General features: G+C 35.7%; 1 protein-coding gene across 4 annotated transcripts in view; it reads left to right on the top strand.

Moving 5' to 3' along the window:
- LOC129573948 (potassium channel subfamily T member 2) overlaps nt 1-16,626 on the top strand; it is a 224,306-nt gene that overhangs the window by 127,414 nt on the left and 80,266 nt on the right. For 3 of the 4 annotated variants that reach the window (XM_055455156.1, XM_055455155.1, XM_055455157.1), the window contains exon 1: nt 10,614-11,201. The exons of the other annotated variant lie outside the window; for it this stretch is intronic. In XM_055455156.1, the coding sequence (XP_055311131.1) occupies nt 10,633-11,201 (569 nt within the window). In that variant the 5' untranslated portion in view covers nt 10,614-10,632. Of the gene's footprint in view, nt 1-10,613; nt 11,202-16,626 lie in introns of those variants that run through there. 4 annotated transcript variants of the gene reach the window in all.

Genomic DNA, 16,626 nt, shown 5'->3' on the forward strand with positions numbered 1-16,626 from the left:
TCGTTATAGTTCATGATTCTCTGTTTATGCGAGCAGTCCCCGGGTGGTGTTTGACTTTTCTTGTTTGACGTTCTCTATCTGTTTATACAAAGGCTCATAGAGACTGATATTTTCCAACACGCGTTCATCGACGACGACGCCGACAACTGCAACGACAACGACGATGATGGTTACGGCGAAACATTGTCTACACTAGATAAACAAAAAAGTCAACACATTAATCGCCACAGAAGATGTAATTATTTGGATTTTACTTTTCCACACGACCATGTCGTGGAAGAAAAGTATTGGGATTGCCTCAGATTTTTGGAACCCTGTTAAAAACATGATTTTTACCAGTTGTAACCCTGAAAAACACGAATCCAGCGTCATTTTGATCTCCTATTGTAGATTGCGTGGTACACTATAAGCTGTACGCTGTACGCAAAAAATTTGCTGAAAACTTCTTGCTATGTTTGAAAGTGTCGAAAAGTTCAAGATGTAAGACTTTTTATATTTTTGTGCACAAAGAAATAGTTCTACCGTTTCTTTGTTGGATATTAATTTTCAATCCACAATATAAACATAATCATTGTTACGTTCAAAAATGAGCGTGAAATGAAAGCTTTCAACGATTTAAACTTCTCGAAAATAGAGTACGAAACTTTAACAAGCCGTTAGTCATGTCGTTATTCGCCTGCACCTCGCGAACGCAACTAGCAAAAAAATGATAATAGCGGTTTCATAGCGATTGGCGGTGAATGGATGAACCCCATAGATACACAGACAATACACCAATTAAACGTTGTCAGATCAAACGTTGAACGGCAGAACAATGTACAAAGAAAATGCAAAAGAGATCCACGACGTGTGCAAGCAGCAGCAGCAACAGCGAAAATTGCGCCGAGGCTACAAAATGAAGAACTAGAAACTATATCGTGCTTATCACATTAATACCGTTGATAAAAGTGACGTCGTTTTATCAAGTAGGTTTGTTCATTAGTAATTGTTATTTGCACAGCTCATATGAATGTCCGAGAATGAAAACGCAACTTCTATTCACAACAAATATAAGTGAAACAAAAATAAAAAAATTTATTGAAATGAAACAACACAATCGAATTTTTTCAAAGTGTAACAACAAAAAAGATTTTTTTAAAGTGTAACATCGGTATGTTGTTACACTTACTGTTTCATTTCAATAAATTTTTTATTTTTGTTTCACTTATATGTGTTGTGAATAGAAGTTGCGTTTTCATTCTCGGACATTCATATATGCTGTATGCACTTTGTGTGTTGCATCGTCAAGACGTGCGCGCAAATTGAATGTAGTGCGTATGAGAGACGGCATTCAATATTTCATCGCAATTTCGCTTACGTACGGTTGCTGCATTTTCCGTTCACATTTCATTGTTTTAATCATCGGCTCGATCCGCTTAACTCATTATATAGCAAAAGTATACTTTTATTAATTTCACAATTTTCGCTCGACTCATCACAATTCCACAGCAGCATTACCATAATTATGCGTTTCGCTGGATGTTTTTTCTATCGTCCTCTCGCATTCTTTCACGCTCGAATACTTGACTCGATACAAAAATCCTTTTGTACGGGTTTAACTCCCATCAAAATGCACATTATTTTGCCTTCATACACATACACTCACATGAGAAAATGCGAAAAAATGATTCATGAGGCAAAAAATGAGTCCCTCTCGCTCTATTGTTTAATATTTATTCTTTTGATATTTTTCTTTGTCTTTTCTTCGAGTTAACCGAAGCGCACGACAACAATTCATTTCAGATCATTTTGAATTTCTCTCTCTCTCTCTCTCTCTCTCTACCTACCTTATCTCTGTCTGCCTCTCTTTGGTTTCATTCGGAAATGTTGTCTGTGCACAACGATCGGGTGCTTGAGGAAAAAACTAATCAGTTTTGTGCTGAATTGTTTGTGAAGTCAATTCATCGGGTATCGCGGCGTGCTTTTGTGAACTGAAAATCGAACGAGAAGCATCAACCTTGTTGAGACATCTGAAAAAAACGACGACGAGATTGAGAGAGAGTGAGTGAATGAAACCGAAGCAATGATTCGAAAACAAAAAAAAAACCATTGATAGAGAGTGAATTGAATGGAAAATAAAACGCAGACATGGAAAATAATCCAACACGATGAACATGTGTCTCTCCTTCTCGCTCTTCTTTACTTGAATAAAAAGATTAACATTTTTGGTTGAGATGCTTGAATCATACCTGCGCTTGTTGCTGTCAAGAAAACTCCGCAACAATTGAAAGTCTCAACTGTGAAATACGGTCGAGATCTCTCTTGACTTCGGCTGTGTATGTGTATGTATATGTATATGTTGAGTACTGTTACCTCCTTGCAGCTTGTTAACGCAACTAACAAGTACACAACAACTGAAACTAGATCTATCTCCACCACAGTGCTCGCGCATAACTTGATTTTGTGTTGCATTCATAATTCGAATCGGTGGGATTACACAAAGCATCAATTGCAATTTTCCAGCGGTTTCATTATTTTGTTGCGTCGCTACAAAATCGTCGTCATGTTGTATGCGCATCTCAATTCGTGTTGTCTTCGGGTAAATGGGGATTGTTTTTGTGTATCTGTGAGCGAGCGAGCGTTAGGTGTTTGGATTTCACTGTAGTTCGCGTATATCTATCTCGTCGACGAAAGAAAAAACTTTTTCGAGGCTTGCGGCCAAATTTGGGTGTACACACAGAAATAAAATGTGGTAGGTTTGTGCTATCTATTGGTGACGAGTATAGTTACCACAAGTCTTAGAAAAGTTACCAAAAGCACCAAACTATTACTATACACAGCACAGTGAAAATCGCCCTTCGGGTCGGTACCTCACATGAAATTTTCCACCCGATCGATTGAGACTGGTCTGAACTTTCCCCCATTTACCGATTTCCCGCAGTAGCGCTTTTCCGAGAATTTTCCAACCAAAAAATGCATGTGTGCTGTGCATAGTAATAGTTTGGTGCGTGTGGTAACTATACTCGTCACCAATAGATAGCACAAACCTACCACATTTTATTTCTGTGTGTAATTGTATGTTTTACTAACAATGTGCTTTGTTTATTGAATGTGTACAATATTCGAGCACGATGTAATGATATATCATATCAACGGTGTTTCTTATCCATTCATTTTGCCCAGCACATTTGCTGCGAGGCAATCGTGATATATTTCGCAAATAGTTCAATCCTTCAATTTGATTTAAATGTCTGGTTTCATTCAAATTGTTTTTCATTCGTTGCGCCGAGTGCGCTGTGACATATTTTCCGGACGCTAAACCCTACAACACAAAGTGAATTTGAATTCAAACATTTAACTCAAGGTGCCTGACATAGTCTAGTGCGATGCTATAGTGCTGAGCTATCACCATGGTAATCACTGTCAAAGTACCAGCGCCATTGGTCATATGCATTGGAAACACATTCAAATTGCCACTCACAGTTAAATAAATTCAATTGATTTTTCTTTCCAAATGAAACATACCATGACACATGAGCATAGGTTATTGAAAACCAATACAACAAACCAAATGTGCTTGAAATATATGCATGTGACAATTTTTTGGGCTCCACTAAAAAAAAAACTTGAAAACTTTTTCATGAATAAAAAAACGTTTCCATCGTATCTCTTTATCGCTTGCGCGAAAAAACAAAACAAAGTCGATTCGATATTCGATGCAAATCCTGCTTTTCACTTTAAATGCCATATTTCACCCATGATGGCATAAACATTTGTATCAAGAGACAATGTCTCAAACGACTGGGTGATCAAATTCTAATAAGATGGTCACCGCTATCAAAAGCGACGAATTTAATGATTTATCCCAAGAGAAACGGCCAATATGTTTATACGCTGTCTATCCGCCGAAAATGCACTACAATATATATTCACGCTTATTGAACGCCGAATTGAATATATATTCTAGTGTATATTCGGCGTATTCTTCGGCGTGAAACATATTATAACATATTCAGGCGCCCTCTGGTGGCTATGAATGCATTCGTTGATTCAATATGTTTCACGCTGAAGAATACACCGAATATACACTAGAATATATATTCAATTCGGCGTCCAATAAGCGTGAATATATATTGTAGTGTATTTTCGGCGGATAGACAGCGTATAAACATATTGGCCGTTTCTCTTGGGATTGTTTGCATCAATTTTCCTTGAGTGTATTTGACGAAGAAAAAAATTGATTTCGCCTGAAAAACAAATGGCACACGAATAAAAAAAGATGAAATTTCAGGATAATCCAATTTGATTCCGTTTGGCATTAAATCAACTTGTGCTTTTGAGCGGCGCGAGATAGCGGTAGCGCCTAATTAGACAGCGTGGTTGATTGTCAGAACTACATGACATTCTGTCAACGTTCCTCAATTCAGCTTCTTTAGGTACTCTGTGTAAATGTGTTTTTTATTTTAATAAACATCCAAACAATTTTTTTCAATAATGATCATTATGGTTCGAATCAAAACGATATATTCAATGTTGCTTAACATACTTCACTTGCATTTTGGGGAAAATGTGTGAAAATTTTAAAACTTACTTGAAGAATGAAATATTTTCCAAAAAAGTACCAAATTCATGTTCACAAAATTTAATTTTGCAATATCGTTTTGTGGGCATTTTCATAAAAAATATAATTTATTCAATAACGAAAGAGAATATAAATGTGTAACAAGCACGCTGTGTGTGACACTTATAACATACGTACTATTGCGAAATAGTTTGAACTACTAAATGTCAAATATTTAAATTCGCGCCGCTGAATAGTTGCTAAATATACCGCAGATCCTATTTAGTCGCTACCGCTATTCACTGTCACGTCAAATACATTGGTTCTTATGGGAGAGAAGCACAGGTTGCATTAAATTCTCGGCAACTGCAAAACATGAAAGATGCTCTTTTACTTTTGATAATTTCATTACATTGCCATTTACCAGCATGGGTATTTTACCATAGAATATGATGTATGCTGGAAAGAAAAGTGCTTCACACACACACACACACACACACACACAAACTGGACGAAAGAGACAGAGTAAGCGGGATGAAGAGAGAGATAGAGAGGAAGCGAATGGGAAGTGGAAAATGCTGTTTTATTGCCTCGTTTCCGATTTCGTCACTAACAAATACACCTTTGGATCAGTTAAAGTTTTGTTCGTCGAGCGCATCTCCTCTTTCTCACATTAAAATTGAATGCCATATGTATGCTACGTTCAGCAGTGCCTATCACTAACAGATTGCTAAATTCATTCGCAATGAAACAGTTGAATATTTAATTCGAGACAATTTTTTGCCTAGTTTTGAATGAGAAAAATACGTTGCCGAGCGAATAAGGTTAATATGCATGCTATTTAATTACATATACAACGACATTTCCTCTCTTTCTCATCGTTCGCCGGCTGCTTAATATGCAGCGTTGAACTGTATCGCATGGAAATTTATTAATACCGTCATAATTTATAGTTAGTAGCGTCATATGCTACGGTTTCTGATTTGCACATTGACAAAAAAAATTAACTTCAACTCTTCACGTCTCCCTCTCTCACACCCCGGTCGACTCGAAAATTGCTAGTTGTGAGCGGCAAAACGATAGCAAAAAACTGAAATTATTGCGACATATATATATATATATATGAGCAAAAACACGAAAATCGGGAATGGTTAGAAATTTTTTTTTATTCAAATATCGGGGTACTGTGGTCTTTTTTCTTTAAAAGTGATCCTAAAGTATCGGCCAATACCATTTTCATATGAATGTAGGCGTTTATAGTGGCCCATTTCAACGTAGTTGTGCTTGTGCCTCGTTTTGTGTCAAAATGAGCGAAAATACACAACCGAACAAAAAGTCAATTTAAATATATAATTTTCGTTATCATTGCTATTATTCAATTTTATTTATTAGATTACGATGTAATCGTGCTATTTTGGACAAATTTTGCAATGAATACATCTTATTCATGTGCATTTGAAGGCTCTGAAAGGTGCCGCAAATTGGAATGTAATTCCCGAAAGTTTTTTTTTCATGTATACCTTTATCAAGAATAATGACGCTATATTAGTTTTTTTAAGAACTTTCTGCCTATTTTCTGGAAAATAAAAAATATTAGTTACTTTATTAGACTAAAACACTTATTCGAGCCTTCAGACATATGTAACGAGCCAGTCTTTGTTACATTGAAAAAATCGAGATCATTTGATGACAGGTTTTTTCTTTGTAAACCAATCCAGAACTGAACACCACAAAGAATGATAACACTTCTATTCTTCTTCTACAAATTTGAATCAATTTCGAGTGTATTATTGCATTTATTTCAACCGTCGATGTACTTTGTAACGATCCAGTCTTTTATGTGTAACCTTCCAGTCCTTTTTTTGATCAGAGAAATCGGAATCGTTTATGACAAATTTCTATTACAAATCGATTCGAAACCAAAAATCATGATAAATTCTCGTATTTCTATTTGTTATCGACTGATTTGAATCTAATTTGAATTTGATATTTGGTTTATTTAGCCCGAGGAATTTTGTGTAACGAGGCAGTCTTTTTTCTGTAACCTTCCAGTCCGTATATTTTGGATCGTAGAGCGAGCAGAATTGATTTTTATGGGGTAAATATGGTTTCGTTCGTTTCTTTGATCCTTCAGACAGCGAACAGAACCTTGGAGTACAAGGATGCTCTGCTAGAGGAACTGGATTTTAGATATATATAAGATAAACTCCAAACATATCGCCAAAATTGTAACCTTCCAGTCCAACAAAAAAACGGCTATATCTCTATAGGTGTGAGAGATATGGGAAAGGTTTGTTGGTATGAAATGTTCCTTTTGTGGTCTAGATTTGCCTCAGCATAATACTTCAAATGGTTTCTGGGCTTACAGAAGAGATATGAGCATGAATATTTTGAAAAATCGTGCGAATGTAACCTTCCAGTCTGTGTTTTTTGTGATTCTTTTATATATATATATATGAAAAATGCACATTTTTGATAAGAATATGGCTGGCAAATTGAATTATGCATGTGCATTTACAACTATTCGCAGTGCACGATGACAAAGTGTAAAATTGCCTTAGTTCGGCGGAAATTCTCCATATTTATTACTTGCATTTTGCATGTTTATTTTTGCGATTTTTTTCGACACTTTCTGCTTTTTCAGCAAATTCAGTTGACTGCAACACTGAAATTTTATTTCAATGCAAATATCGTAACAAGAAGTGACGTAAACGAAGCACACGGATGATGTATGGCTCTGGCTGAGTGCAAATGTTGAAAATGTTCATTGTAAATGATACGTGGCAAGAGATAAGACGAGAAATGGTAAACGAGCTGCTTTAACACTATGACTGTTCTTGGGGCATCCAGGGCCCCCAGCGAACTTTAAAGTTGAATAAAAGTACTAAACAATGTATAAACCAACCGGAGTTAAGTCTCATTGTATAGATTGAACATTTCTCTACACGAATGACATATACACATATGCATGTGTGTGAGTATGTGTAAAATACAGCCTGCCGCAAAACATGTAACGATGGATTGTTCTTGGGGGACTACAGGAACCATGGCTATTTTATATTATAACTGGACTATGATAAGAGATATCGACTTATTGTCTATGACGAAGTTGTAGTACTCGAGCTGCTCTGCTTTGCCAAAGACACCAAGTCGTTATCTCTTATCAGTTTCGCGGAACACGCGAGAAACCGCAGAAAGACGCGAAAAAACACGTTTTTTTCCTTATCATTTTTCACGGAACTGATAAGAGATAACGAGATGGTGTTTGAGGCAAAGTTGTAGTTCTGGTCGAGTACTACAATTATTCTGATTCATTATTCCGTTACCTCATATCAATTACCCGAGAAACCGCGAAAAAACGCGTTTTTTTCCTTATCATTTTTCACGGAACTGGGAGGCCCCCAAGAACAGTAATAGGTAAAAAATATGAAGAACAGTCATAGTGTTGAAACCCGAGCGTAAACGTATTGAACGGATGACTTTTAAGTAATTACGTTGATATGTGTACGCGAAACCAAAGTGTTTTTTTTCTCTGGTTTTTTCACAAAAAATACGCTTTAAAATACCTCGACAACACACGGCTGGCACAAGTGGCACAATGAAATCAACAAGAGCAATTCATTTATTATTTATCGACCGAAAACTTCGTAAATTTCACACCGAAAAACAAAAATCGATACGGAAAATCAACCGCTTCGACGGTAAACGTTATGGAAAATGCAGTGTACACGACGAATTCGCTTTTATTTTCACGTGAAAAGTTAATAGCTTTTCGTATGGAAATCTCATTTGATTGAATTGGATTTAATAAAAATCATAATTGATGTGTACTTTGCATAAAGATTTGAAACGAATTGATACTCTGTTTTGGGCCGTAGTAAACATTAGTGACCGGCACTTATCTGGAAAATTTAAATTTGAATCGAAAAATGACCAGTGTAACCTATGAAATTGTAACATCTATAAACCATAACCTTTTCGATTCAAACTTCAATTTTTCAACTAATTACCGGTCACAAATGTTTACTACGGCACAAACAGAGTATTTAACACGAGTTTGTGAAGTTTCCCATCACCCAGAGTTGCCCGGAGCCATCCAAAGTGTTCAAAACTATTTAGTACTTTTTAGTGCGTTTTTAGAAAATTTTTAGCACTTTTAGCACTTGGCCTGCAAAGCTCTCGTGGAGTACTAAAAAGTTTCTTCAGACACTATTGCTCTATTTTAAGCAGTTGAGAAGTTTTACGACTTCGAAAATGCACGAAAATACCGTTTTATAGCGAAAAGTTATTTTGAGACAATAAAGTGGACTGGATGTGGATTTTTCGAGTTGATGTGTCCAGAAGTGTTGCTCAGCTATACTCTGGCTACAATATTGCCGAGCACAGTGAGTGAAAAAATGTATACTGTTCGAAATTTTGGTCGAAAAACTAAAAAAATTGACTATTTTTTCGACATTTTGCCCCATGGTTCCCACCAGATGTAATTTTTGGGTATAATATTTTACTATTTCCGCCTAAAATTGATCGCCAAATATTTTCTTAGTACATATGAAGGCTATAAAACCATCTCTAATGGGAGAAAAATGGTATTTGTTCAATACCTCTTTGCATTTTAATACTGGTGGAAAGGTAAAACGCTGAATTTGATATTTAAAAAAGTTGTGCCAGTTTCAATATTCTGTGAACGCAGTTGTTCTTAGATTTTGGCCATCTGAAACGCTGATCTAGTCCGGCTTTTGTGCCACACAAAAAAAAACCATCGGTAGAACTGTGTGATGAATAGAAGAAAAAAAATCACCGTCTATCGTTAGTCTGTACAAATGTGTGGCGTGAGAGCAACAATGTTTGCACTTTGAGTGACGAAGCGAATCGATTCATTAGGTAGCAGTAAATTGCAACGGCAAACAAAGTCGTTAAACGATGGAAGGAGCTTTCAAGAGTGGCTTTTTGTCATGTGTGTGTGTGTGTGTTTTTTTTTTTAAGAAAAGAGGGGATTTTGTAACGGACTCTACCCATGCGAAGCAACTCAACAGAGTACATGTTGACCGAACAATGTGGATAAAAATGATTAGCGAATAAAACCACCTAGCTAGAAAAGCTAACAGCGGGTGTTTCCATCTTCGTGTAGATGGCGGCACAATCTATAATTTCGTAAGGACGAAAAGCTTCAAATCACATTTCAAATTCCCATTGCACTTCGTTTAAGTGTAATTTTAAGCGAACTTGATTGCAGATTTATCTGAAAATTTCCGGAAATTTTTTAGAAAAAGTTTTTGGGATTAAAACACTCGACACTCAATTGATTGGTGCAAAGCTTTTTTGCTTCAGATTGTTCTTTTCAATGTGAAAACATTAGTTTTGATTAAGTTACAACAGCCTCCAATTAATCAACGCCCGTTTTTTTTCGTGGGCTTTCTTTTTCACTTATGACCAAAATAAATGTTCAGCTCTCTTTGAAAAATATTTGTGACAAAAGCGGACGAAAAAAATGAAAGCAACGATAGAAATTGCACGGACATTCGATGTGATTCGTGCACGCATTGTTTGGGACTGGAACATGTAATGAGATCCATGAACGACGGAATTCTAGTGATAAAAATGTGTGTGATTTATTTTAATTTGCAAATTTTTGTCTTTCTCGCTGTCTCTCTCTGTCTCTCTCTATTTCAATCTCGTTTCGTATTTGTCGCTTCTCCATCAAAATCATTTGTTTTGCTTATTTACATTTTTATTAATACATTTTTCTTTTCGCTTTTTTGTCTTCTTTCTTATTAATTTGTTTTCTGTTTATCCGCCCTCCCTTCGTCCATAACCCCTCCCATTCCCATTTCTCGTCTTGGTTTTACTTCAGATTAAAAAAATAAAATAAACAAAATGAAACGGTTTCAATTGTTCAACCCAATAAAGTAATCTATGTAATCATTAAATGACAAATATTTTTTTACACTCATGTTTCCTATCGACGGTATCATGTAATCCGAAACTGAATAAAAACAAAAACAAAAAACCAAAAACACAAAACCTCGAAAATTTCACAAACATTTTCCAAAAACAAAACACAAAAATACAAATATCAAAATTCCACATATAATATGAATATACCACAAATACACCTGAATTCAAATGATTTTAACAATACGAATGGACCAAAACGCAAATTGTCAATAAACGCAAACCGAACACCAACAACAATTACAACGAAAACAATAACGATGCCCATCGTCATCGAACACCGTCATCAACGACAACAACGACAACGCCAACAACGAACGGAACAAAACGAACGACCACCACTAAATCAATTGCCAAAACAACAATATCCATCGCCACCGCCGTCATTGAAACAACAACCATCGTTGACCACATCATACGCATCCACTGAATCCATCGATTCGAATTCAACACGACGATCATCCAATCAATCCACAACCAGTAGAATGTCGATGTTTTTCTTTCGATTGCATAATTTACAACGCGAACAGGAGAATAAGCGAAAAAAAACGGTTCAACAGCAACGCCAGAGACAGCGCCGTGGTGCCAAAGTATTTCGTAGTGATAGCGATACAACCGGTCATTTAACATTAGCCCCGTCGCGGCTATTCGAAAAGACACCCGTCAAACCAAGCGATAGCTTGGATGAAATTGCTTTACAAATTCCAAGGTATTTATAAACCCAAACTACTCTAATTTCCTTCTTATCACACACACATTTGTATAGGCCCATTGGAGTCAGACCGAGCGAATGCATCTCAAGTGTGCAATGATTTTGAATGCTCGCATTTTGAATCTGATAAAGGCATCAAACATCATCCGTTTTCCATACACATTTTCATCTCATTTGCATTTCATTTGCGATAAATGTACCGACCGACCGACCGATATATTGTACGTTATATACAATGAACACTTGATATCTTTATCTGAAGGTAATAACGGAGCTTACTCGATTTTTTTTTTCAATCGATTTATTATAAAACGTTTTTGCTGTAGTACAATAAAAAAAGAGAGAGAAAAAGCTAGACATCAATCGAAATGGTTTGAGTCAGTTTTTGCTGCTGCTGGTGCTGATGTTGTTGGTTATTCTTGCTTTGGTTTCAATATACCGACAGCATGTGGAGGGCGTCAAAGTAAAGGAAAAGAAGAACAAAAAATGAAGCAAAACAAAAACAAGAAGAAGAAGAAAAAAATGATGACGCTTGTCGATGTCAATAAAACAAAAGGGAAAAACTCCATTCATTCGTTCAAAATCGATGCTGAAATATGCTCAATACGACACAACACACATACAGGGTATAATGTGAAGTGGCCAATCAATGAACTGCACACGAATCGACAAAAGAAACACACACACCATCCATATTATTACGTTTTTACGGGTTGTGAAATTCTTTTATTGCGTCATTTGATGAGATAGGTATTCATATTGGTAGAAAATAGCTAGTGGCCAGACACAGTGTGAAGTTAACGCCATGTGTTTTTGTGTTGGTTTATGTTGTTGGTCAGAATGAGTGGAATTACTTGAATATATGACGCAGCATGTGTCGTCAATGGATAGCTCGATTGGTGTGTATGTGTGGTATGATTAAATCAATACCAATATATTGAGTTTAATGGTACAGGCAACAGTGCGATACAACAAGCAAACATTTTATCATAGCCGCAGAATAACCAATAAATCCGATCAAATAAACTGATTGCAGATTATTTGCGATGAAATGTGGACGTTGCTGCATTCAGCAGCTGCAAACAAGTGAATGATAATGAATGAGGATGAGCTTGAGAACGAGAATGTGTGTGAGATAGGCATATGATTGCGTTTGTCTTCTCTTTTTTCTACCCTCTCACGATCTAATTAACTTGAATGCATTGCAATCAACCAATTTATAAAGTCACATCACAATCAAAGAATATTTCTCGCGAAAAATCAAACCAAAGCCATATTAATCTCGGTTCGCAGCGTTTTTTTTAATATCATTTTATTTTGGATTTATCAATTTTTTATTGTGTGTGTGTGTGAATTGTTTGTTGAAATGAAATAGCAATGACAGTTTGGTAAATCCTAATGCAGTTGTCCTGTTCAATTATGATTAAACAAGCGATGACCTGTTTACACTTTTGATGCTAATCATATGCATGTGGCTTTTGTACAGCAGTTTTAAATAAATAATAATGAACAGACGATGAGGTCGGCGACACTCAAAGATTTAGAATATAACGCAAGCACATTTCGATACAACATATCGCTCACTGAACATGGTGTGTGTGTGTGCACATGAAAATAAAACGACAAATGACAAATTCCGAATATGTACGAAGCAATGGAACATAAAAGACACATATCGAATCGAATTTTTTTTATATATATGCTTTTATTGTCTACCTAAGAGCAAGCCGACATTAATCAAAATACACTTTTCAAAAATTTCAAATATTTCTAATTGTTCTAAACAAAAAATTGGCAAACAATTTGTACTGTTTCAAATTGTAAAACAAAGTCAAAAGGAAAATCGAAAATCAAAATCAAAAATCGTTTCCAACGTTACGAATTAGCAATTCAATTTTAAATTGAAGTCAAAAAAAAACAGCAATATCAAAACATTTTTCAAAATTTCAAAAACAGACTATTTTCTAAATTCATTTGGTAGATTCTTTCGGTAATTGCGGTTCGTCACTGTTCTCGTCATCAATTGTCGGTACCATTAGTTCCATGGCATTTTAAATGAAGCTTTCGCTCGAGCTGACGTGCGAGTTTGTTATTTTGGCAACGGTAATTGTGCGCATTTAAACTTTATCTACCGAATAAATTGCTGGAGTGTATTCATCTGTGAAATAATACAAAAGCAAATTTTTCATCACCCCGGCAAATATGTGAGCAATCCAATGAATTTTTTTTATCCGTTGTTGCTTTCATTTCAATATAAGTTTTGTCGGAAAAAAAGATTTACGAGCGTAAGTATTTTATTATATACGTGGCCACTCTCAATTTTGCGCTTCAACAGTACAGGTTTCATAAATACCATTTTTCTTGATATTATTATTACAAATGCACTTCTTTCCGAGCATAGTTTATTCTATTTATTTTGCTTTTTTTTTTCTTTATCTTTAAAGATATCTTCTTCATTTTTTCTTCTCTTCATTTTTATTTATCGTTATGATGCATGTCGTTGCTTCTGAATCAAGCGAGACAGAAAAAGAAAGAAGAAGAAGTAAATACTCGATGTCAGCTCGAGTAAAACATTTCTCGCATAATTTTTGCACATCTCTGGTAAAAGTAAATAAAAATCAAGAATGTTAACCCATTGTCATTCATTTGTACGGTATATTTTTCGTTATTTGGCGCTGAACCAAAGTTGGCTGTGAATCGAAAATGTGTGTTTACTTTTTCCTTATTTCACATTTTGTTTTTTCATTGAGTAGATAAAATGTTGATCCGAATATCAACATATGTACAGTACACACATATGAACCGATAACGCATGAAATGCTATCGAGACACAGAGGAAATTTATAGTCGGGTAATGTCATATTCAAAAGAACTTAAACCATTCTACGGTTACCGTAGATGGAAGCTTACCACCGGCATATATATATATATATATTTATATTTCAACCCTCCCCCAAAACTCAATGCACTACTGCCCGTGTTTGTCGCTCTTTTCATGGAAATTTTGTTTGCGATTGCGAAAGTGTTGGATATTATTGTACATATGTTCTTATACTCTCTTTGTTCACGCATAAATAATATTTTTTCACGTTTTTTTTTTCTGTTTAGCAACCGAAAAAGTGTTTATTGTTTTAATATAGCAATGCCGATCCGGTGTAATCTACCAGACGCATATCTAATTTTCGGTATTTGCCAACCGACAGCAAGAGCACACACGTGCACACATACGCATTTATTCCCGAAAAATTAGAGCACACATCATATACAATGTTTGACTCGAACGATTCGAACAATGTGAAAGCGAAATAAATGAACGAGCAAAATGTGTCAACGCATTGTAAAATGACTTTAAATGGGCGGATGGAAATGATAAAGTGTATTACATTTCATTACGTTCGAAAATAAAATATGCCCTTTAATATGTTGATCTCATCAAAGTTCAAACCTTGTGTTAAACAGCCACCCTCGAAAAAAAAAATCCACTACACACATATGCTAACCGTGTGTGCATGTGAATATACACTTGGCCTCGAATTGTTTTAGGCAGTGAAGATTCGATGAAATATGTGGTGAAAGTGCACGAATGCAAACAAAACCATCAACATTGTAAATTGGATAATGAATAGTGAAGAATAGAACAAAGATGTTCCAATTGAACGTGTTTGGCAAACACGCAAATGAATTAGACAAAAAACAACAAGTAAAACATAGCATACACAATCAAACAACATGTGTACGATATTCACATCGCTAACGCACTCCATCTCTGTGTACAAAGAAGAAGAAAAAAAATCGGGTGACTAAACCATTAAATACCGAACGATCGTCAACAATGTGACACAAAATGAAAACACGGTCGCTCTCACACGCGATGAAATCAAATAGCGAATCATATTTAAGAAGTTCGATAATAAAGCGTTTTATCTTTACTGAAATGCACATCGCATAGATTGTACGCATCACTTACACTAAGTCCCATGCCATCTCATCATCGTGTTGCATGCGTTGTGGTGTCTTATTTTTGGAAGAAAAAAAAACATGTGAGCAAACATTACGTATATTGTTCGAGTATACGGTTCCACGTGCCATCTAGCACTAGTGCCAGCCAACTGTAACGAACAAAAGCGAAAAGACTGTAGCATTTCAAAGAAATGTATGCGCTGCATAAATTTCAATAAAGTTTCAATAGTGTTGCACATCAAACAAAAATAATAACACAGTGCAACAATTTCTAAAAAAAGTCAGACAACCAAGATTTGGCATATCAGAGGTGTTAGTACTACCATAGGTGAGCAAAACCCTAGCTGGGTTTTGAAAGTTTAGTAGCGGTTTTTATTTTATCGACCTAGGCAGTTTTTGAGAATCTGTGGATTTTTCGGAGTAGACTTCTTCTGTGTTTGGTCAATAACTCATCTAGTGTTGGTGATAGCATGTTAATGTTTTGAGCAAAGTTGTACTTAAAGGTCCAATGAACAAATTTTGTGAACAATTTTTACCAAAAAATCACATTTGGTGGGTGCAAGTGGGCTAAATGTCCGAAAAAAGGTCAATTTTTTCAGTTTTTCGATCATAACTCGCGAGGAATACATTTTTTTCACTCACTCGTCAAAATTATAGCCAGAGAAAAGTTAAACAACTCTTGAGAACACATTAACTCGATAAAACCACATCCAGTCCACTTTATTGGCTGAAAATCAATTTTGGCTACCAAACAACATTTTTGAGTATTTTTTGAATTCCTATAACTCCTCAACTGATCGAAATAGAGCAATGGTGTCTGAAGTAACTTTAAAGTACTGCTCAAGAGCTTTGCAGTTCAAGTTCTAAAAGTACTAAAATAGTACTAAAAATGTACTAAAATGTACTAAATTACCTAAAATCATTTTGATGGTCATCGGCCACTTTGAATGATGAAAGACTTTGCTCACCTATGGTAGTACTAACACCTCTGAAGGTTTTGCTCACCTATGGTAGTACTAACACCTCTGATATGCCAAATCTTGGTTGTCTGAGATCAAAAATATGCATTCTAAAATACCAACAGTCAGTTTTCCGACGGGTAGACGAAGCATTCCTTTTTTACATTCGGTCTCCATCTCATTCTTTCTTTTTCTCTTTACCCATCCCCCTCTCTGGTGCACACCTCTCACTGTTTTGGTGTGTATTATTTATGGTGCACTAAACGGATTACTACTAGATTAAAATCTACAAAGTTATGGCCACAATTGATGGTTTGTGCTTTTATATAGAATTTGTATGGTGAGATTGCATTGGCTTAAGCGTATGCATCCGCAACCGATGGATGTGAACGTGACGAAAATTGAGTGATAAAAATAATCCTCTTGTATACTAAAAATAAAACCAAACACTGATGAACGATATGAAGAAGTAGACGATGATGACCACGACATGATAGTAGACG

Source organism: Sitodiplosis mosellana, unplaced genomic scaffold (assembly GCF_009176505.1).
Source record: "Sitodiplosis mosellana isolate CC-2019 unplaced genomic scaffold, AAFC_SMos_1.0 Smas_scaffold_6150, whole genome shotgun sequence".
Lineage (NCBI taxonomy): Eukaryota > Metazoa > Arthropoda > Insecta > Diptera > Cecidomyiidae > Sitodiplosis > Sitodiplosis mosellana.